This window comes from Photinus pyralis, unplaced genomic scaffold, assembly GCF_008802855.1.
Source record: "Photinus pyralis isolate 1611_PpyrPB1 unplaced genomic scaffold, Ppyr1.3 Ppyr1.4_LG2, whole genome shotgun sequence".
NCBI classification, from domain to species: domain Eukaryota; kingdom Metazoa; phylum Arthropoda; class Insecta; order Coleoptera; family Lampyridae; genus Photinus; species Photinus pyralis.
In genome coordinates this window covers 23444849-23469144 of record NW_022170403.1, presented here as the reverse complement: position 1 = coordinate 23469144, position 24296 = coordinate 23444849, and the positions used below count along the sequence as shown (strand labels likewise).

Genomic DNA, 24296 nt, shown 5'->3' with positions numbered 1-24296 from the left:
ACGCGTAGGTAGAGGTAGGACTTGAACCCTAAAATTAAAATCCTAAAAGAAAATCAAAGGTAACCCCTCTTTCTTGATAAACTAAAATGCCCATGCCTCTTAAATAAGAGGGTTAATTATAGATGAGTGCAACAATCGACGATGGAAATTGTAATATGACAAATATCAGTCGTGACCTAAAGAAAAGGTACACTTCAATTACAGAAGATGCAAATGGGATACTGAGAAGAAAGAAACGCAAATTATACCCTCACTATTGGTGTTTTTAAGCGAATCCGTTCACTAATTATTCAGGAATTCGTAATTTAATGAATCCAATTGCCAGAGATTAATAAAATATGGCTCATGGCAATTAAAATTCCATGCGTTCTCAACTAACGCCTCAGTTGTTAGTTCAAACGAAGTGCACTTTGTTACAGCTTTCAAAAGAAAAAGTAAGACGAAGGCCGACAACCGATAACCACAAAATGCGCGCTAAGATGACGTGGTTAAAAATTCCAACAATAGATGGAGCCATCAGCCATCAATTCAAAACTTACAAGGATCTTATAAATAAATACACTATGAGCACTAGTAATGCTGGTAATGAAGACAATAAACTGTTACAAAGCACACAGCACAGTTCAATAAACACTCACAAGGGTTTTAATACTAAACAAGTAAACCAAAACTACTACGTGGTGTTGCCAGCGCAACCAACTCGCATAGGCAGATCGATAGACATAGTTTGATAAGTAGACATTTTCAACAAATTGGTGCAGAAATAACGATTTTCACATCTTTTGGTTAAACATTTTTTCGTCTCTAAAAATACACATTGATCACTTCTTGGACATCAAGCATTGGAGTTTAGTCTTCTTTACAAGAAAATTTGTGCCATAAATAAGGATTCAGATCAGATTTTGGGAAAAGTTAATTTTGTGATAGTTGCACACCTGGAATCTATAAGCTTTCCTGGAGCGACAACCCGAAGTCGATACAAGATTTTTTCCCAAGAAAATCGGTACATAAATAACGATTTTGAGATTTTTTGAACAAAAATTCACATGGAACACTTTTTGTACATTGAGCAATCGAGTTTGGTATTTTTTTCAAGCAAATTGGTGCACAAATAAAAATAACGATTTTGACATCTCGCCAAAAATACGCATGGTCACTTCTTGGGCATTGAGCAATGGAGTTTGGTATTTTTCCCAAGAATGTCAAGAGCATAAATAAATTTTGGCTAAAAATATTCTCGGCACCATAAATGCATATGCATCAAGAAATAGAGTTTAGTATTTTCCCCACAAGATTGATGCATAAATAACAATATCAATCGATTTTGACAAATTTTTGATAGTTGCACATCTAGAACACATATGCTTTCTCATAGCACAAATCCAAAGTTGATAAAAGGGCCTGAGCTAAAGTGCGCCATTTTTGTGGGTGGCATTGAATAAGCCAAAAAAAATATAACTAGGTAACATAGGAAAACCTGAAATTGGTCTAAGTTGTGTACACGCCAAAGTGGTTAATTACCACAAATATTCAAGGATGGTTGGCGGCGAGCGGTAAATAATGACCATTTTAAACAAGGAAATCAGTTATATTTACGAACCCTTTGTTTTAGTAGCCATTATAGGAGTAATCTTAACTGTATCATAAAACTGCTGACTGAGACCTTAGGTAAATTAGGTGGCCCTATCCAACGAACCTTTACCCCTTCTCAAGCATTTGAAACCTCTGGGCGTTTGTTTCATAGTTCACTATCAGAGCTTTCCAGAACTTTTTCATGACACTCTAGAAAACTTCTAAATAAAACCCTGAAACATCCTCTAAACACCATTGATTTAGAAGTGTTCCTTTTTTCCTTGGCAACCATATAACTCTTAGAGAAATGGAAAATGTGCGTCTGCCCATTCTGTATTTTTGTTTGTGTGTTTACTGATACAAGAAGAAATTAAAAATTGTACTCTATTTATTAATTTATCTTACAGTTAGAAGAAACACGAGAAATTTCACATTGGCAGTTCACATCATGGCCTGATTATGGGGTGCCACATTCGGCTAGGGCGATGCTAGATTTTCTAGAGCGAGTAAGAAGGCAACAAGCTAATATGGTTCTAGCCCTCGGTGATACGTGGGCGGGCCATCCTCGAGGACCACCAATTGTTGTTCACTGCAGTGCTGGTATTGGACGAACAGGTATGGTAATCTAAGTGTTTGTACTAAACATAAGCCAACAAGCAGAGTCATGATGGCAACTAGGATGTCCAATTTATATTTAGTTCACTGTATCAGACTAACGATTACCTTTTCAATTGCAGGTACATTTTGTACATTAGACATATGCATATCACGTTTAGAAGATGTCGGTACTGTGGACATCCGGGGGACGGTAGAGAAGATACGGTCGCAACGAGCGTATTCCATTCAAATGCCTGATCAGTATGTTTTTTGTCATCTAGCTCTTGTAGAATACGCACAAATGAAGGGCAGTTTACAGTCGGCCGATTTATCTGGCTTTGATCAAGGTGCAGATGAAGATTCAGAGTAATCTTAACCTTGCATCTAATTGTTAAATGTGAACTTTGTAGTTATGATACTTTGGAAGTAAAGAACTGAATTGTGATGTGTAATATTATGTGTTTTTTGAGAGTAAATTGTTTAGTAACATTTTAACTTAATGAACGTGATGATCTTGTTAGGTATTTGATTTATTTTAAATATTGATAATATTTATTTATACCATTAATGTTGTATACCGATTTATTAACTCTTCGCCCTAATTATAATTATTTAAAGTATGTGTTAATATCTTGAATTTTTATTAATTTATTTAATGTTTTGGTGCAAGATACAAAAAAATTGATGTCAATGAAACAATCGGATTTAAGATAAATATACTGTTTAAACTATACTGTAGGCCCAATTTTAACCTAAATGGCAGTTGCCTGAGAAACTTTCCATTTTGAAAACGCAATTCTGTATTGTAAATAGTGCAGGATGCTACTACGAAATTCACATTTCTGCTACATTTTTTGTAATAAATATTGCAAGTAAGTGTAGGTACTATCACATTTCAAAGACGCCTAAAATGATTTCCTATTAAGTGAAATATTTTTTGTTTTAATGTGCAACTGCTGAAGGAACATAAGTCATTCCATGTTTCAGCAGTAACTTTTAATTTACTTAACATATCTCAAATTGTGTACTGCAATTTAGATTTATTAACATAATGGCAACAGACAAAATGAATTTGTATTGCAGCTTTCTTTAAGTATTAATTTATTCTACGTTTAAATAAATTTCGTGAAAAGTGAAGTGAGTATTTCAAACTTGGAATGTGATTGAAGATCTATAATTCAGGGTTTAAAAACTTGTTCTGTAGGGTTAATAATTTATCTTAAGCGAAGCGTAAGCTTTTTTAGGGTACTATTGGTAATATAATAAATTTGAAGACTGCTTGATCTAATTAATTATTGGTATCTTTGTTAATTTAGAATGTAAACCCCATACAATTTTTACGTTACTCTGTAAGTATTACCATAATTTAAAAAAGAACCACAGTGTATTTTTTAATATATCTTAAGTAGTCAATGGTTTATTTATGGTGTTTTCTTGTGCATTTGTACATAGTGTATTTTAGTTGTTTAAAGAATAAAGAAATGCTTTCATTTTATTTTCCAGAACCATCCAATACCCATTTACCTTTCACCACGACTTCATGGCTCTCTCAAAAGGTCCAGTGTTTGTACCAGGTATGGTGATCATTGTGAACAACAATTGTGCATATTATACATACACAACTCCTATAGTCAAAAATTTATATACAGCGATATTTAGTAAGTAGGGATTTACGTGTGTTTTTTCCTATATCTCTTTTTAAAAGACAATTTCTTCTGAAGGGCGCCTAATTTTATGCAGCCAGGTTACAGGTATTAACTATGAATGTATATATGACACAATTTGTTATTTACATTTTACGTAAAATGCTGATACATAGGTATTTGTTTATTAAAGCATTATATGCACCCGTTATTTGAATCACGTTTGTTACACTGTATCACTCGAGCGGGGAGGGGTCCTAATGAACTTTTCTTCTGTTTAGTATGTGGATTTTGGTGGACAGAGTCTTTTTTACGTCTTTTACTCATGAGAGATACCACCCTGTATACACAACTTACGTTGATGCGCAACGCGACTTATTAGAAGGGTGAGAGCACCAACGGTGATTTACAGGGGCGGACTGGGTACTTAAGGGCCAGGTGGAATTGCAAAGGTTACGGGCCATTAAAGTATTAGTGTAGTAATGAAGGTGGCCGTGGAGGGGGGGGGGTAGCTCTGAGGTGCACCATAAAAACAGTGCTCCTTTCTCGAAAATCAATTACCATACAGTTTTTTTTTAAATTGCAGCTGATAATTAAAAGTAACAAAATATAAATACACACGAGGTGCGTCATCTATCATTGTATTTCAGCACTTTCATGCTACGACAAAAAATGATAAATTCATTGCAAAACAGTTCAATTAAAATAGATTTTTTTAACAACCTAATATCAACCCCAATTAGAGAAACGTGTTAATAATTTTGAGCCCCGAAAAAAAATTTTGTCTCAGATCGACCCGGAAATTTTCTTATAGAATGTGGCCTGTAGAATCCATAATTTCAAACAGTTCCAAGATTGGGCTACTAGTTCAAAAGTTACAGCCCCTTTGAATTTTCTTTCGAAATTGGTTTCTAGTCTATAACTTTTGATTGAGAAGTCTGATCGAAAAAGTACGAATTGTTTTGGATTCTACGCACCAAAATTAATAAGAAAAAAGTGTTTTCCCGAGAAATTTTGGTGCAGTCAATTTTTGGTAAAAAAGGAAGGTTATACACTGCCTTTTTTTGAGCCCCGAAGAAAAAATTGTCTCAGATCGACCCGGAAAAAAAATTTTCTTATAGAATGTGGCCCGTAGAATCCATAATTTCGAACAGTTCCAAGTTTGGGCTACTAGTTCAAAAGTTACAGCCCTTTGAATTTTTTTCGAAATTGGTTTCTAGTCTATAACTTTTGATTGAGAAGTCTGATCAAAAAAGTACGAATTGTTTTGGATTCTACGCACCAAAATTAATAAGAAAAAGTGTTTTCCCGAGAAATTTTGGTGCAGTCGATTTTTGGTAAATAAGGAAGGTAATACACTGCCTTTTTTTTGAGCCCCGAAAAAAAAATTGTCTCAGATCGACCCGGAAAAAAAATTTTCTTATAGAATGTGGCCGGTAGAATCCATAATTTCAAACAGTTCCAAGATTGGGCTACTAGTTCAAAAGTTACAGCCCTTTGAATTTTTTTTCGAAATTGGTATCTAGTCTATAACTTTTGATTGAGAAGTCTGATCGAAAAAGTACGAATTGTTTTGGATTCTACGCACCAAAATTAATAAGAAAAAGTGTTTTTCCGAGAAATTTTGGTGCAGTCGATTTTTGGTAAAAAAGGAAGGTTATACACTGCCTTTTTTTGAGCCCCGAAAAAAAAAATTGTCTCAGATCGACCCGGAAAAAAGTTTTCTGATAGAATGTGGCCTGTAGAATCCATAATTTCAAACAGTTCCAAGATTGGGCTACTAGTTCAAAAGTTACAGCCCTTTGAATTTTTTTTTCGAAATTGGTTTCTAGCCTATAACTTTTGATTGAGAAGTCTGATCGAAAAAGTACGAATTGATTTGGATTCTACGCACCCAAATTAATAAGAAAAAGTGTTTTCCCGACAAATTTTGGTGTAGTCGATTTTTGGTAAAAAAAGGAAGGTAATACCTAATACACTGCCTTTTTTGAGCCCCGAAGAAAAAATTGTCTCAGATCGACCCGGAAAAAAAGTTTTCTTATAGAAAATTACCATACAGTTTTTTTTAAATTGCAGCTGATAATTAAAAGTAACAAAATATACAATCCACACGAGGTTCGTCGCCTATCATTGTATTTCAGCACTTTCATGCTACGACAAAAAATGATAAATTCATTGTAAAACACTTCAATTAAAACAGATTTTTTTAACAACCTAATATCAACCCCAATTAGAGAAACGTATTAATAATTTATTAATAGTGCAAGAAACTAAATACAGCACATACTTATAAATTTCCAACGGGCCATTATGACCTACAGGCCAGGTGGCAACCGTCACCCGCCCCCCCGGGTCAGTCCGCCCCTGGTGATTTAGACCGTCCAGGACAAAGGATTGTGTTGTAGACTGGTTGTTGTTATTTAATGCATGTAGTAATTTTTGCATTTCGTTATAATTTATTTGTCTTTAATTCCAATGCAGAATCGCGTGTATGATACTGTTAACATTCTATTGTTTTTAAATCTTTTTCATTTTTGGTGTAAATGTTTGCTTAATTTATGTTTTTCATTACATGGTCTTGGCCCCAAGTTTAATTTTATCAATTTTGATCATTCTTTTAAACATGTGGAAATTATCGAATTGTTTGGAGTTTGATGTGTGTATTGCACACATTGACATGATAACTGTAACACTTTCTGCTTTGAACAGACGATCACGGGGGTGGAAAAAAAGCATTACGCGGATCACTATGTAATTGGGCGCGAGCCTGTTGAGGGCCCAGAAAGAGGGGGATAATAAACAACTGTATGGTTACGACACCTAATGCCTCGCCTAATGCTGTCACTGTTCTCGATTGTCAACTATAGCTTAGGAATTCTCGCATGAGGGCCCATTGTTACCCGTTCGAGGAGTTAGACTCTGTCTACAGAAAAACTCTGGTTTAGAATATATATGCGATGTATGAGTTGCGATTCACGAATTTCCGCATGAACAGAAAGGTTTTTGCGCACAAAAGATAAGCCACCTGTTCTATATAGCTACCTAATTTACTTAAAAAAATAAATAAATGTACAAGTTATCGTAATTAACAGATTCAGTAGCGCACGAACGTAGTGGCAGTCGGGGGAACGAACCGAAGGGAGGGCCAGACGGACGGACGGACGGACTCAAGCGAACGGTCTCGCGCCTGGTCGAGACCTCGGGTAAACGCAACCGGAGAAACGGCAGCTCCAGGAATCGGACGGGTTCAGAAAATGATGTCTGAAACAGGAAAGGTTGCATTTAAAATTTAAAAATCCACGGTAACTACATATTATCACGACAATTATGGTTGCTAAAGACTTTCAGACTGCGCTTAAATTTGTCGGTGCAAATGGCCATTAATAATGTTAATGACAGGAACTGCTGTCTACAATGAATGAACAGATTCTACTTTTGTTCAGTGTATTCGTGGACACATTGTATGTAAACGTGGGCTATAATAACGTAACATCCTATATAATGAAAGTAAAGCGCATGCGAATGGCGCAAGGTCACTTTCTGTAGTTTTGGTTGCATACACCTCACAAATGCTAGTTCAAAGGGGGTAATATGCTTGACAGGTGAAATAATAAAAATAATGGCAGAAACTGAACCGGACAGCAATAATCGAAGGGTTGAAAATGTAAAGGTAATTGCGAGCGGTCCGCGTGTGGTTACGATAAAAAAAACCGAAACGGGATTTGGCTTTAACGTGCGCGGTCAAGTGAGTGAAGGTGGTCAGTTAAGAAGTATCAATGGGGAATTGTACGCCCCTTTGCAACATGTCAGTGCCGTCCTTGACCGGGGAGCTGCAGAACAGGCCGGAATTTGCAAAGGGGATCGAATTTTAGAAGTGTAAGAGCCTTTCACCTTTGCCATTTACTTCCTAGTTGGAGTATTGATTTTTTTATTTACTTATTTGACAGGTTATGAAAACACAAACTCCAATGTTTATTTTCATCCCAGTTCTAATTTTATTTTTGTTTTGACCATCGTTAACCAACGTGTACAGTAATTGCGTTCTAAACCTGACTAAGCATCCAAAAATGGGTGGAATAATCTCTGCATAAAAATAAATTATTATCTGATGATTACAGCCCTGAAATTAGAAGTGTATCAGTGAAAAAGCACTTAGTTATTTAAAAAAAGAAATTATTTATGCTGCTATTCACTGACTACATGTATATAACAGTTATCAGCAGAGTACAATTGCGAATCACAACCTCTGTAGCATTCTGTATAAACCGGCAGTATTGTCGAATCAATCGGTGCTAATGAACTTCCCTGAAATCCCAAAAATACCTATATTGATTTATAATAATGCATGTTTTTGTTGTATTTCCCAAAAAGATCAATAGTCCTTTGCTTTGATTGTTTGTCTGTTGTCGTGCCACCTAATTCTGTTTTTTCTAGCTTGTGAAGCCCCATTGTACACTCGGCTTGCTTGGACTTTTTAATAGATAGATCAACCTCAAGATCAATAAATTATATGAATCTCATAAACTGCATGGCCGTAACTGCTTTGGACTGGTGCAGGCCTGTACGCCAATCGTTGCAGAGCTGAATGCTTTATTTCTATCTCCATTACCTGATTATTTAATTGTACCTCGAGTTGTACCTTTGCAAATGTAGTATGTACCTACCCGTAGATCTACTCTATATAATGGCTTGAGGCTACTTCAACCCTCACAAGCTGCTTGGCATCTCATGCGCGCTTTCCAGATATTGTACCTTGTAGCATGGTGTAGGAATATAAGGTAGGAGCATGGGTATACTGATTAGTGATTACCTATCTTGTACTCTTTATCATTAATAGAGGATTTTAAAATTAAGTACCATAAATCACAAATGCTATGAAATTGTCAATTGTATTTTTAGTGAGCATGGTGTATGATGTGTTGCCTATAATTGGAACACTTGAGCTGTATTCTTTTTACCACTTTTAAGTGAGCGTCTCAGCTTATCTCAGTTACTAATTGAGAAAAGTTATTCTTTTTAGCTGTCAACAACTGAGACGAACTAAGACATTTTACCTCCCCCTTTACCCCAACTGAGCTTGCTGTTAGGTAGAGTTTTAAATTGAGCCGGATTGGAATTTTAAGTTTGAGGTTATAATTGTGAAAATGTCAACAATAAACTTTAGTACCCATTCATTCAATGCAGTGTATATTATTTTCAGTTAGTTGTGTTGTGACTATTAACATTTAAAAAAGACAAAGAATTAATTATCACTCATCAACAAACATTTTAAGGATATGTTTTCTTGCTTGTACCAAAAAGATATTCTTTTTAGCGAGCGATTGACTCAGATAAATTCAGCTCAGTTTGTCTTAGTTAAGTTAGTCGATTTCCTCACTTATAATGTAAAAAGAATACACCTTTGACTATGTCTGTAAGTAAGCATAATTTTCTAATTGTCTAAACAGCATTTTATTGACCTCTTAATTCTGGGACTGTTTTGCGATTAAATTGGTTTTGTAATTTTTACGGTTTCCGAGATACCCATGCTGTTTATTTTCATCTTGGACACATGGTATATTGGCCCTTATTGTCGATTTAGGGGAAGATAATATTACCTTACTCACCTTACTGGATACAAAAACATAACCTCTAGTGTTGGAGGTACTACACTACACTACATAGCAACCAACAAAAAAGATCTCGAAAAAGATACTAGAATGTAATTTATATTTTTACTTTTTTTTTACGTATTGAGATATTATTCCATCATGAAATTTGAATTGCCTAAAATGTCAATGGAGTCATGTAAAACTGATAACTTTTAGTTTTTTAAAACACTTCAATGGTTTTTGTTTGTTTGTGTGTTAGTTGTGAACTTGTCTCACTCGTGCGCGCGCATTGCTAGGGAACGCCCTTAGATTTACCTGAGGATTTACCCCTCTACGTCTACTGCTACAAACGAGAAAATTCTTTTTTCTATTTCGGTGTCACAATGATGATTTTGTACAACTGTTTTCGGCCGAAAACAGTTGTACAAAGACAGTGATTATAGTCGTTTTTTTTGGTAACTCATCTCTTAAGTTGGCAGTTACTAGTTTGTACAAGTAGGTACTTCGTTGGGTACTTCCATATTTGAACTTCAAAATGTCAGTTTTACTACGCTGCCAACCTAAAACTTAACGGCATAAAAAGTGTTTCCAACATAAAACATGTTAGTTCTAATGTTCCCTATAGTTTCTGATAATGATTTTTTTAAATTAAATTAAAGCACCGAAATAGAAAAAATAGTATGAAAAACGCGTGTTACAATGCTTTATTGTAATACTCCTATCTTGCGGACACTCGTGGCAACGCTTCGCGTCGCCACTCGTGCCACAAGATAGTCGTATTACAATAGGTCGCATTGTAACACTTGTCTTTCAATATACTATTTTACCTTTTTAGTGACAGAATATAAAATACTAAAAAGACAATAATAAGAAAAAATTTAAATCCCCATATAGATGAACGTCGGTAGGTACTAATTGAGGTACTAATAAACAACATATCCAACATAGTATTTAATTTTATGTTGCTGCAACAGATAACATTACAAAATTGCTTAGTATCACTGCAAGAATGAATTTTATTACACATTGTCACTAGGAATATAAAATAGGTTTTGTTACGGAATGTACAGTGTGTTCTATTTTGGTTGAGACAGACATTGAGACCGCATTGTATCTCAGTTGCTTTTAAAGATAGAGACTTGCGTTTTCACGACCTTGTGCCACTTTTTTGTGAAATTTTTAATGCCCAATACAGAATCAGTCTAGCAACGTTTGTTCTAAGGTACACAGTGGAAACGAAAACTTTGACTTTTTTGATTATTATATCTTACTACGCACGTAAGAAAGAAAAAACATAAACATCTCCGATTTTTGACATTTTTATGTAGAATCCAGTGGCATAGTTAAAGAAAATGTTTGAACCTTCGTTTCCGAGATTTTACCCAAAGTTGATATTTTTTAAATGCAACACCCTGTATATATAAACGTCAATTTTTTGCTTTGATTTACCTGATTATATTGATGTATCATAACCTATATTTTCTTTAATTTTAGCCATGGATTCGTGGAAATTTTGTTTTGTTTATTGTATTCATGGTATCTGAAGCAGCCGATACCCTCGCCGATACCGATCAATAAAAATGGCTGAAGGTAGAAACATGTTATTTCAAGAATTTGAAAAATATGATAAGATATAATACCATATATTACAAAAATATAGGTTGTGATACATAGATAAGTGCATCAATGTAATCAGGAGAAAGAATGCAAAAATTGACGTTAAGATATGCAGGGTGTTGCATTTAAAAAATACCAACTTTGGGTCAAATGTCAGTGGTCCAAAATTTTTTTTGACTACGCCACTGGAATTTAACTAAAATATCTAAAATAGGCAGTTTTTAGTAACACGACTGATTTATTTTTCTTTGGCGTATATGAGCAAATGGTAGCATCTGGGCTGTATAAAAATTTTATTGCATATTTATAGGCTGGACATTTTTTTCTCACGGTTCCTACTAAAGTCATGTTCTAGGTGTTATCCGTTGTAATGTTCCCTCACCAACATTCTCCATTGTTCCATTTCTTGTATACCAATGAAGTGCTCTTTGGGGACGATACGCATAAATGTTGTTCAGTTGTTCAGAATGAAAAACTGATCAATCGTCCAAAAGTCGTAGGCCTACTTTGATTTTGTGATGTTTTTATTTTTAACTGGATTTTTTTAGGATATCCGAAAAAATGCTAGGTACTAAAACGAGTACTAAAATGTTCAATTTGAAAATTAGTCAGTTTCATGTATACAGTTTAAAAAAATTATCTTGAAGGATGTCTGGCACCCGTCGTGAACAACCCTGTATAGGTAAGGAACTACCACCACCAAATAATTTTTTCCATACTGGTACAGGGTGGTTCAAACAAGGGGTTTTTGTTTCTTTTTTTTTTGAAGATTTTATCACTGAAGTGTATCACCAGCTATTAAAATTGGTATAATCTGACAGGAATTATTTTAGGGGACAAAGATTTCCTTCATTGTCTAAAAATTGTCACGGTTTCTCTTAATTTCTCCAACATTTCTAGCATTGCCTTAAAACACAATACAAACAAACAACAAATTTACACAAAATTTCTTCGAAGAAAGCTTTTATTTCCTTTAAATTTCCCTCGAGACTTCCTTAAATTTCCTCAGAATTATCTCGAAATGCCCTCTTATTTCTTCAAAATTGCCCGAAATTGTTATATTTCCTTTCCTCATTCCTTTGCAATTTGCTTCTATTTCCCAAAATTTCCTATAATTTCTCGCGTGATCAATCCCTTGGATCTCGGTAATGGTGAGAGATACAGTGTAGGTAGGTACGTTAAATGGGGGCAAAGTTGCCCCTTTTTGTGACTAAAAAAACGCATTTCAAATTTTTGAAAATCTGACAATAATTTACATAAGCATCACTGAAAACCTGAAAATGTCACAATTCATTTTCATTTTCCCTATCATGTCATACATTTAATTTAGAAATTTTTCTTTCCCTACTATCCAATTTTTTTTCACATACCTACTTATTTGTTACATCCTGTATTGTTGTACCAGGTGGCTAAATAAGAATGACTTTATTTCAGAAAGTAATATATGACTTTTGGGACAGGGTCGTCCCGAATTAATTTAGTGATTTAATTCGCGAATTAAAAAAAGTCTAAGAATTAATTCAAACTTTTTCTAATGGGCACAAATTGCATTATCTACTACGAATTCCAATATCAGATGACATCTGACAGCGTCTGAATATAATAAACTGCACCGTGCGCGTGCTTTGAGGTCTGGAAGTCAAAAAACGTATATATCGGTACTGTTTTTGAACTCTTTTCTCGAAATTTTTCTTTCCGAATAATATTTTTTGATTATTAAAATACTTGTTTTTTCAAAAATTTTGCTACCCCTCGCAGCTCTGTACGAAGAAAAAAAATAGATTTTTCATCCCCCCAAAAAAAGAGTTTTTTTTTTCGTAAAAATAAAAATAGAAAACGAAAACAGCTTTTCCATAGGCTTTTCCGGTTTTTGTTTGAAAATTTGAAGTAATGTCAAAAAAATGTAGGTACAAAAGTTGTTCATTTTCGCAGTTATTCACTTCCGCTAGATGGCGCTTTAGAATAAGGCAAAGTAAAGTCACTAGATATAGAAAGTACCGCAATCATCCGCCATTTTTGGGCAAATTTGCTGCCAACTTAAAAAAATTGACAATTAAAATCTGAATAGCTGTAATTTTTTATAACCTAACTTCATAGTACTGTCATGTTTTATAAAAATATCATTGAACTATATACTCTGTAACTGGAACGGCATCGAGCGCCAAAATCGCGTGCCGCAATGATTTTAGGCAACCAGCATAACGTAGGTATTCTCATCCTTGTCTGGCACGTTGTTTTGTATTGCATATGTAGGACCGATCACACGTATTTGGTTAAAAATTCATATAAGTAAATAAACTGGGAGGTCGGGGCCTTAGAAAGATAAAGATAAATGCTTGTCGATGCTTTTGTAAGTGCCAATATCTCTATGTTAATGGAATATCTTAAAATATATACTTAATAATGTGGTAAACTGCGCCATTTCTCACTCACACACTCACATACTTGATTCTTGAAGTTACAAAAGTATAATGTCAACTAATGTCATTCATGGTGGCTCGACGCATTCCATTTGCTTATTAACGTAAAATAAAGTTATAAACATTGGTTGTGTTCGTTTGTAACGTACCCTTTACATAATATACTTATTAGCAAGGAGGTACCCAATATATTACAATTGGCGTCGAGATAAAGGTAAATTTAAAAAAGCACTTTTTAAGAATACTTTTTAGAATAAAATGAGTTTAAGAATCATGGTTACTCTAAGAGCAAAAATTCAATTTACTCGTGGTGTTCACCGCATTGCCATTAGAAGGAAACGAATTGACACGAATGTCTTATGCTGGTCTTATGGAACGTTTGTTTCTCGTACACGACTGGAATTTGTCCAACAGCCCGATGGATCCTTTGTTTTCGGAACTACCTTGACACATCCAACGTAACTACCAAATACACCAGTTGTAAGTGTTGGTGGTGCCATCGGCAGTATCGAAGAATTCAGGATAAATACCCATTGGAATATCCACAGTGAGCGGCTTGAGTAATGCATAAGTGCACATTTCGTTGTTGAGCAGCGAAAGGTTTCTGGTGCATCTAACTACGGTAATGGGACCAGAGGGTTTATAAGGCATTGCGCTACTTATATAACCCAGTTTTGTCCCAAGATGAAACGTACGCCGAGTTATGTGAGGTCAGAATTACACCTTCTACAAAAGGTCTCCCATATTTTTCGGAACTTGCCCCAGAAAAACTCAAGACCTGCAAATCCTTCGGAATATTTCGTAGGGAAATAAAAAAGTTTGTAACTATGTGGATGGATATGGATGAAGAAAATGCAAACCGTGATACTTTCTACTCTAACTTTTGTGGTACCTATACCTGTGTGATATGTGTATGCTTTTATATTTTATCTTTACACTTTGACGCCTCCTAATGTACGTTCATTGTGGGCCGAAGGAATCTGTAATAAATAAAAAAATCAATCCTTAAAGTATTTTTCGCCCCATTAGTGAGCAGCCTCAATAATAACGTTGAGTGAAAAATTAAATAATAAGGAACTTCATATTCAAATTAGTAAGTCAAAACGGCTTTATAGGTTTTGGCGGCGTTAACGCTATTCTTCATATGATGCTCTCTAGCTAGTGGAATCCCCTATTGAATTAGTATTAAAGAGTGCGAAAGAAGAATCATCATTCATAAGGACAGTATAAATGAGTGTGAGTGTACATTAGTAAAGAAATCTGAGCGGTGCAAATGCCGTCAAGCGCAAAAATATTAAATGCGCCCGACGAGGTTGAAAAATGTTATCAAAACGTACCCATGAAATTGAATATTTGAATTTTTATTATGAAAATAATTGCACGTATATGCAACACAATTCATGACCATTCTTGCAAATCTCTTAATAACTTAATTTAGACAAAAATAAGGAAAATGTAAGACGTAGTATAAACCATCCCATAAGCCCACATGAGTTAAACAAGGTAAGGGATACCTACCTCTACCCATCTCTCTTTCACAAAAATTCGCCACGGCCCCTGGCAATGGTTGATTTATGGGCGATGCCGTTCCAGTTACAGAGTATATAGTTCAATGAAAAATATATACAGATATCTCCAAACAGTTGGAACAATCCCTAACATTAAAGTTACTAGAATCCGAGCTAGAATCTGGTAACTTCCGCCATTTTTGGGCAAAAATCATGCGTTCTCTCTCTAACACACGAGCCCAATGGATTGCGGTACTTTCTATATTTAGTGACTTTAAGGCAAAGATAATATCTTTAAATAAGGGCATACTTTTTCGTCTATTCCTGCAAAAATTTAAATGTAGATTGTATGCCAACTGATTTCACTTACTGTCATGCTGTTACTGATTTTTAAATTTTTTTAAAAGGTAGATTTTTGTACTGGTCCAAATGAAAAAAAGAAGAGAAATTGATCTGAACTGCTTCCCATTGGATGCTGAGACATGAACCCTTTTAATTTCCTTGAAAATAGTAAATTTGTTTGATAGGTATTCTTGCACGATGAGGGCGTTGTGCGCGGGTGCGCCATCCTGTTGAAACCACCAGTTTCCAGTTTTTTTTTTGTGTGCTGTATATCGTTTATTCGAGGTTGTATTTGTAATAAAAATTGCTACTCAATAGAATGTGTACCTTTGTTTAAGTTGATGATGATTTCTCTGAAACGAAAGGTTGTATTGAAAACCCAACGGTGTCATGTAGACCTCAAAAAGTGGCAATGAGAAAGTGTTTTTTTATTTTTATGTATCTGTTCAAATAACATCAGAAAAAAATAATAACGAAATCGCCAATTTCGGTTTTTCTGCCATATCTTTGGAAGTAATCGAGATTTTCTGGTTTTCTTTACAGCATGATACTTAATAAGTCTTTCTCTCTCTCCTATGCGAGCTTCTATGGTTTCGGAGATCCCCAGGATAGATTATCTTGCATTGCACACAGTGTATGCACTGCCCAATAAATGACAATTTATTAACGATCATTTATAATTTTTTATTGCTGTCTGTCTGTCAATCCGTGTACACGATAGCTTCGTTAGAAACGTCTGCTGCTTTGAAAATTGGTACCATATTGCTTGCCATGTTGTTAAGGCTATAAGAAAGGTCGGTATTGTTTTTCAGCAATGTAGTAAAAATGTTTGGATGCGTGAAAATCTCACGAATCGTTCAGTATTTAGTTGTACCAGGTTTTTATTATATTTGTTGTAAAAAGGAGACAATTTCCATTCCATTTTATCATTCTTCACATAGGTACCTAATCTAACTAAATTATTTTGTTTTAGAAACGGTGTTAATGTTGAAGGTGCTACTCATAAACAAGTCGTGGATCTTATTAAATCTGGCGGCGATGTTTTAACTCTTACTGTTATATCGGTTACACAACAGGTATGATAGTGTAACAGTAACATAACATTACCGTAACTTTCTTTATGTAGGAAGCCGAAAGACTCGAACCTTCGGACGACGGTCAAGGATATCCGTATTTTGATTATAGCGAAAAGCGATCGCTTCCGATTAGTATTCCCGACTACCATTACAACGAAAGAGGCGGCGAACGATATGTTGCTTTTAATATATACATGGCCGGAAGGCATCTATGCTCAAGACGATATAGAGAATTTGCTCAGCTGCACAACAACCTTAAGAAGGAGTTCATAGGTACTTATTCGTACTTTTAGCGCTATTTTTTGAACTTGATTGACAATTCAGGATTTAATTTTCCAAAACTTCCCGGAAAATGGCCATTCATGTTGAGCGAACAACAACTGGACGCCCGCAGGAGGGGATTAGAACAGTACTTAGAAAAAGTGTGCGCTGTGAGAGTAATAGCCGAGTCTGATATTGTACAAGAGTTCCTTACAGATCAAGATGATGATAATAACAGTAGTCCTGTTGATTTGAAAGTAAGTATTATGTTCTTTATAACCACTTTCATAAGTTCTATTTATTTACAGGTATTATTACCGGATAGAGAAGTAGTAACGGTTTCACTGAGAAAAAGTTCCAATGCTGATGAGGTTTTTTCAGCAGTTTGTAAGAAGATTGAGATGAGCAAGGAAACTTCGCAATATTTCTACCTCTTTGAAATAGTCGAATATAACTTTGGTAAATTGCTACCCTAAATTACAGACTCGCCCTTAATTGTTTATTTGTTCAAAGAACGTAAATTACAACCGTCAGAGTACCCGCACAACTTATATATACAAAACTATAGCACAGCAACAAGTACCTGCCTATGTATCAGAAAATGGTTGTTCTCCTTATCTAAAGAATTAGCAATACTCAGAGACCCTCAGGCTACTTCGTATATATTTTGGCAAGTGAGTATTAATATTGACTGCTTAGCAGTTTCAAGTGTTTGGTTTCAGCTATGTTTGTCACTTACATACACACACGCACTACGGTCGTACACATTTTTTAAGTAACTGCATCAGATTGAGAAATTTTATGCTCTTTACAAACATCCTACATTTCAATGCTCTCACTTCTCAAATTGCATGTTAAGTACTGATTTACAATTTCTGAAGCAGTCTGGGGATGGGGTAGGTGTCATGTCGGTTTATATTATTTATAATTTAAGTGAACAAAGCATTTTTTTGGGATGTAATTTTTACCCTTGGTTTATTTGTACTTTTGCTTCCCTCTACTACTTGATTTTTAGACATATTCGCACTTTGTGTAGGTAGTCAGAAATTACGACAACAAGAACATGCAAAAATCTCTCCAAAGCCTCAGTGCATGACAAGCATTATATGGTTCTGTATGCAGAACCGAATCAGTCCCACATACTTCCATCTACTTTCATTTATTTCTAACCACTTCCACATACTTTCATCGAAATTCCTCTTATATGGGGCCAAATAAGCATTCAAGGTATTGTATCTCGGAAACTACTGATTGTACAGAAGTGGTAAAACATGGTCTAAATAAAGTGACCAAAAGAAAGTACTGGAAATTTTAAAAAATCAGATCAAAAGTAAAACGGTAAAAAATTCTTACTTGAGCCCAGGTTCGACCATAGGACAGGGTGGTTCAAATTCGTGACTCGCCAAACTGAAAATGTCTAATTTCGTTTTTACTTTCCCTAGCTTAAAAACAGGGGGAAATGGACGGTTTCCAATTGCACTTTTTTCAGAGAATCTGAATTTGCCTGTGAATTTGTTATCAGAATTTCCATAACATGATAGATGTAGAAGCTACAGGGTACTAAGTACTTTCTTATTTCTTATGGGCGCCATATTGGATGTTTACGGAATGAGATAGAGGACAAAAAAAGAAAAAAATGACGCATTATACTTTTACATAAATTTACAGGAAAAATTTTAAAATCAAATGTACAGGTATCTAGATCTTGCTGAATGAAATGAAAACGAAATTTGACATTTTCAGTTTTTTGACGATCTCATTTGTTTTCAAAGATTTTTCGAAAATTTCAAACACGTTGTTTTAGTCACAAAAAAGGGACAACTTTTGGCTCCATTTATCATCTCACCATTACGAAGATCCCAAACGTTATCATATCTTACTGCCCATGTAAAATAGAACAAGTTAAAAAGTAATCGTAAACGATTTACATAAAGCGCATTTCCACTTGCATTCATTTCCTATTTGTAAGATGCAACTTTTGTTAAAATTGTAAAAATCCGGCCACAAATATGAAAGATAGCGTTGCACATGTGCAATCCATTTTTGACGTGCTACTTCAATTTCAGTTTATAAGAAGAGTTTCATTTCAATGCTTTTCTAAATAAGAAAGTTGGATCTGCGCATGCGCAAACCTAAATTTTGAAGCTAACGTTAGATTTTCCTTTGTTCCAAGTGGTTATGTATCGAATTTCATTTAAATCCCTCCCTAAATAAGAAAGTTGGCACTGCGCATGCGCAAAACCAAATTTTGAAATTGGCGTTAAATTTGCTTTTATTCCAAGTGGCTATGTATTAAATTTCATTTTAATTCTTTTATAATTAAAAAAGTTTGCAATTGTGAATTTTGAATCGATTCGACTCAACTTTTGGCATTGCCTATTATATGGCTAAAGCTATGCCCATATTGAATTTCATGCAATTCAGTTCATCACTAACGGAGATGTAAAAGCGATTGGACATTTCTAAACAAAGTTATCGTTCACACGGACAGATAGAGAGACAGACAGACAAAGGAACAGACGGACACACCAACAGGCAGACGACAGACAGCAATGCAAAATTATAAACGATCTCTAGGATCGTTAATAAACGGCCTAAGTGTAAAATTTAGGAACATGTAAAAAACGGTTTTGTTTTTTTTACAATAACTTTTTTTGTAAGCGGTATAGAAAAAATTCCTTCCTTGGTGCAAGACTTGACACTATAACGAACCAAATAGCGAAAAAAGTAGAGCAATAGCTCTTAAGATAAAAAACTAGTAGCGTCTCAAAGCGAGCGGACGGACGGACAAAGTGGCCACAGTTTTTTTTTATTTTTGTGGAAATGCGCTAAAAAAAAGGTAAAAACTGCTTCTTTTAGATATTTTTACATAGTCCAGTGGCGTGGTGAAAAAATTTTCTGGGCCGCCGTTTCTGAGATTTGACCGAAATTTTTTAAACGTAACACCCTGTATATCCTTTTCATTATTAGTCATTAGTCATTATATTTTTCCTTTGGCATACATATGTACATAGGAGGCGTCAACGAGAAAAAAATAAAATACACACATAAAAATATAAAAAGAAAATCACATATCACACAGCCACAGGTATATCACAGTAGTTAAAGCATTTATTTCTACATCCATCCACATATTCGTCAATGGTGTAGAAGCAGTTGCGTATTAAAAATTTTCTTGTTTCCCTACGAAATATACCCAGGGACTTGCAGGCCTTGAGTTTTTCCGGGAGCAGGTTGTACATGTGGGTTCCGGCAAACATGGGGGACCGTTTGTAGAAGGCGTAATTCGGTTTAGGCTCGTAGAAACTGTCTTTCCCTCGGGTGTCGTGTCCGTGAATCTGGGTGTGTGTCCTGTGCATCCGTTTGTGAGCATGGAAGTTAGTCAGTAGTTTGTATAGGTAGATGGAGGTGACTGTTAATATGCCCTGTTTTTTGAAGGTCTCTCTACATGAATGAATGTTTCGCAGATTAAACATTAGTCGTATGATACATTTTTGCGCCAAGAACAAGCGATTTAATTCTGTGGATTGGCCCCAGGCTATGATATTGTAATTTAGTGCCGAATGAACCAACGCGTAGTAAACACTCAACAGGGAGTTATTATTTAAATAATTCTTTAACGTCATTATTGCAAAGAATGATTTATTTAATTTTTTAACGACTTCATCGATTTGGCTAGTCCATCTTAGGTTAGTGTCCATTACTATACCAAGATATTTAACCGTGGCCGTTGTTGATATTGTATTTGAGATTGATCTTGAGCGATTGCGGAAATCTATTATAGATGTTTTATTTATATTTACTATTAATTTATTTTTATGGCACCATTTATTAAAGTCTTCTATCACTTGTTGGACGAGATCGTTTTTGCGTGACTTCCTTGTTACATTGCTGTACCACAGCATATACTTTTTTATATGTTTATATTATATTACGTATAACATATTTTTTAAATATTTTTATATGACATGCTTCCATCAGCGATTTTTACTGATTGGTCTTAGTTACCGTGGATACAATAAACAAAACAAAGTCTATGAATCCATGGCCCACTATTTAAAAACCGTAAAAAATAAAGGTCTTTATTTTTGGTTCGTGGCTGAAATTTAAAGAACTATAGGTTGTCACATTAATGCAATAAGGGAAAAGAATGCAAAAAAACTGTCGCTAAGATACAGGGTGTTGCATTTAAAAAATAGCGCAACTTTGGGTCAAATCTCAGAAAAGGACGCCTAACAATTTTTTTGACTAAAATAGGCCTTTTTTTTACCTTTTTACAATCTTACATGGGTACTTAGTAAGGTATGATAACATCGCAGAAAATCAAACTTTTCGTTCTCACCCTGAAACAAGCATAGGTGGATGGATTCTGTTTGTGGTATTACAAGTTTCACAAAAAATTGGCAGTCTGAGATACACTGCAGTCAACCAAAATAGGAGACATGGTACATAATCACTTTCCACATTTCCAGCACTTATATATTCAACCACATCACACAGGCAATGGAAATTAACAAGGAACATTTTCAGAAAATTCACTCTCATTTATTTTTAAGCAATCAAGTCCAAAAATTTCCCCCCTCACCTCAAATTACTTTTTTTTTTTCAAAAAATAAACAAAGTTTAGGCTCCCAATTTTTTGATTTTCAAGCAATCAACTTCATAAATGTTTCCCCTTGTGAATTCAGTTTCAACAATTTTGTTTTCAAATGGCAAATATGGGTAGGTCAGGGGTCGGCAACCTGCGGCTCGCGAGCCGGATGCGGCTTTTTTGATATAAAGTTGCGGCTCTCCGCTTGCCGCTCTAAAGAAATTAGTTCATTTGTTCGAAATTCGCGTTTTTAATTAATCTTATTTGTTTACGAAATCAAAAGTACACTTGCAGCAAATAATTATCTAATTTGTGACACTTGTTTACTTTCTGGTATTCTTTTGTTTTTTTTTTATTATAGCAGCCTACTCCACCTAATAGTGGTAGTTCCATTTGAAAAAGAATAGTTATAGCACTTTGAACAAATGGCTTTGAAACAAGTAAAAATATGCAGGATGTTCTATTTAAAAAGATCAGTTATTTATTGACATCGTAAAAATGGGACACCCTGTACATTCAAAAATAATTTTTGTAGATCCGCAACCACCAATATTTTTTACCAGGTATCAGCTATGTAGGAAAAAACGACGACCCCGGGGGTAGGTATGTGTAGATTCTGATAGAATTCCCGCTTTCAACTTTTTTATCTTCTGCCAATCAATTTCAAAAGACGCTGTCTACACAAATTCAACCATTCAACCATATAATTGGCCATTTTCCGAAAAATACAAAAGGAAGATTAGCATAAAATTCCCTCTCTGATTGTTTGATCTTCCAGCAAACATTTAAAAAATTGTTTTTTCACCGATTCAAATTTGGCATTTTTGATTTAATAATGCACACAAGCTCGATGTAAACATCATTGACCTGGCAAGACAAACAGATTTTAATAAAATAGCTTTCATTTTTAGAGGAATTTTTCAAAATTGTATCACTAGCAACGGAGATATAATGTATTTGGGAGACTGAATGGGAACTCACAAAGTGAAGATTAATCTTGTTTGCTAGGTTTTACTATTACTTTGAATTTCCATTTACAGACAAGATTTCATCGAAAAATTCTCCTCCTGAAAATCGTACCCGATCTTGTTTAATTTTTGAAGCAAATTTTAAACAATATCTCTTTGTGAATTTTTGTTCGAAAGTGGCGATGTACACATAAATTGAGCTCGGTAAAGAAAACTGAAATTAGGAAAGTGATAAAGTGGTCTTTATTTCCCCTTGCCTCTCAGATATCAGTGCCCAATTTGGCGCGTTTTCTTAATTTAAAATGGTTTCTGATCTTTACACCCTATAACACACAAGATTGTATCTAATAATAGTTTTCTTATTGCTTGCTCTATTTCTTTACTTTTTTGTTTTGAATTACCTTAAATAACATATAGTAGGATTTTCCTTAGTTTACGCGCACGTCATCAGTGTATTATAACGTCATCACTAAGTATGTTTACATAGCATCATGTAATCAATGGAAGAGAATACGTATGCAGGCAGCCGTGCAGACAGTGTGGCACTGTAGGTAGGTTACCCAATTAGATCAACGACTTCTATTGTTATATTGATCAAAATGTAACAGGTTGTCTATGGCACAATCTTTTTACTAACACAGTGAGCTTTATTTGGACGTAAAGGAGAAATTAAAAAAAATGTTAATTGTTTTTTCGTAATAACAACGCCCGCGTAGAGCTTAGCAGCAGTAGTTTAGAAGTGACAGCAATCTTGATTTTCTAGAGGTTGGTCCGATTTAGAAATTTGTGAAATAGAAGTAACCAGTCACCTCCCTTACTGCTGCGACTGATAAAAGTGGACCACCATTATGTCTTTCTCGTTCAAAATAACGAATAAGATTAGAAATAAGTTGCTACTTTTTCTTGGTAAACCTGATGGCATTTCTGGGGTTATACAACTTTTGGCGCAGTGAGACTTGCGGAAGTTATGCTATGAAACTAACGAATTTTTATCAGCTAATGTAGCAAAACGCGATAACATAATGAAAACGCTAGCAAACAGTTGTCATATTTGACGTGTCGCAATGTAAACCTACTCTACAATTTTTTTAATTTTGTTAATACGTTGGCATTACAATATTCCCCAAAAACATACTTGATGACGTGCGAGCAAACTAAGGAAAATTTATGCTCATTTTTTATACAAAAACTTTTGAAATGTAGTTATGCCCAATTAATAATCATTGAATAGTTTACGATATTTCCATGATATCGCAACAAGACACAGAAAAAATTTAAATTTTAGTTAGTTATCATCAATTTCATTTAATGTTCTGATGAATATGTCACAACTACAGCAGAAATCATCTTGTAGGCTATTGATGAAGTAAACAGAGGTTACATACACGCCGGCGAGAGACTATATCAATTAAAAGCACTGCAGGATAGTACTCGCGCTACGGAGTACTTAAATTTAGCCCGCGAATTGCCCGGATATGGTGATATAGTTTTCCCTCATTGCGCTTGCGATTCACGTAAGGAAGGTCACGTCATTGTCGGGGTGGGTAGCGCAGGAATTAAGCTTCACGCATGTCGAGAGGATGGTACGTTGGAAAGTCAGATCGTTCAACTGCAGTGGGACTGTATGAGGCAGTGGGAAGCGGACGATGAAGGAATGGCGTTTTGTTTACGATATAACAGGCCGGATAAAACTCCGAGATGGCTCAAAATTTTTACTCCTTATGTAAGTGTAAATGTGTCTTGGTGTATTATTAACTCTCATTCTTCCCGCAGTACATGTATCTATTGGATTGTTTCGAAAGAATTTTAGAAGAAAGTAAATGGATGACAGCTGGAGAATGAATATATCAAATTAGTTTCGTAATACTAAATACTTAAGTCACACATTTCGTAAGCACATCTACACATACAACACCGCTCTACTCATCTTTCTCTATAAGATTTCCTTGTTGTACTATAAGTAGTGATTATTCTGTTGTATGTTGTAAATAGTACTCAATTTTAATTTCTTGTTGAACTTATTTTGCAAAGATGATACAATGTTACTTTATAAGATGGTGTATATTTGTTATTTCCATTGAAATATGAAATTCTTACCTTGTGATAGCAA

General features: G+C 34.9%; 2 protein-coding genes across 2 annotated transcripts in view; both read left to right on the top strand.

Annotated features, from left to right (window-relative positions):
• The window catches only part of LOC116162969 (tyrosine-protein phosphatase non-receptor type 9-like), a 47876-nt gene extending 44625 nt beyond the window's left edge, over window positions 1-3251 (top strand). Inside the window, exons 7-8 of the mRNA XM_031476770.1 lie at window positions 1980-2187; window positions 2310-3251. Coding sequence (XP_031332630.1) covers window positions 1980-2187; window positions 2310-2539 — 438 coding nt within the window. The 3' untranslated portion in view covers window positions 2540-3251. The remainder of the gene's footprint in view (window positions 1-1979; window positions 2188-2309) is intronic.
• Window positions 3252-7361: 4110 nt separating this feature from the next.
• LOC116163431 (sorting nexin-27) lies at window positions 7362-24296 on the top strand. The gene is made up of 8 exons (XM_031477340.1): window positions 7362-7688; window positions 16264-16366; window positions 16417-16639; window positions 16691-16884; window positions 16936-17086; window positions 17141-17301; window positions 23541-23909; window positions 23960-24296. The coding sequence occupies exons 1-8, from the start codon at window positions 7432-7434 to the stop codon at window positions 24026-24028; spliced, it is 1527 nt and encodes a 508-aa protein (XP_031333200.1). The 5' UTR covers window positions 7362-7431; the 3' UTR covers window positions 24029-24296.

What these genes read in the sequence shown, in the direction of transcription:
- LOC116163431 (XM_031477340.1), top strand. Translation starts at nt 7,432, where the DNA reads ATGGCAGAAACTGAACCGGACAGCAATAATCGAAGGGTTGAAAATGTA. An exon ending in CCTTAAGAAGGAGTTCATAG is followed by an intron (nt 16,640 to 16,690) that starts GTACTTATTCGT and finishes TTGACAATTCAG; the next exon opens with GATTTAATTTTCCAAAACTT. An exon ending in TCAAAATTTTTACTCCTTAT is followed by an intron (nt 23,910 to 23,959) that starts GTAAGTGTAAAT and finishes TTCTTCCCGCAG; the next exon opens with TACATGTATCTATTGGATTG.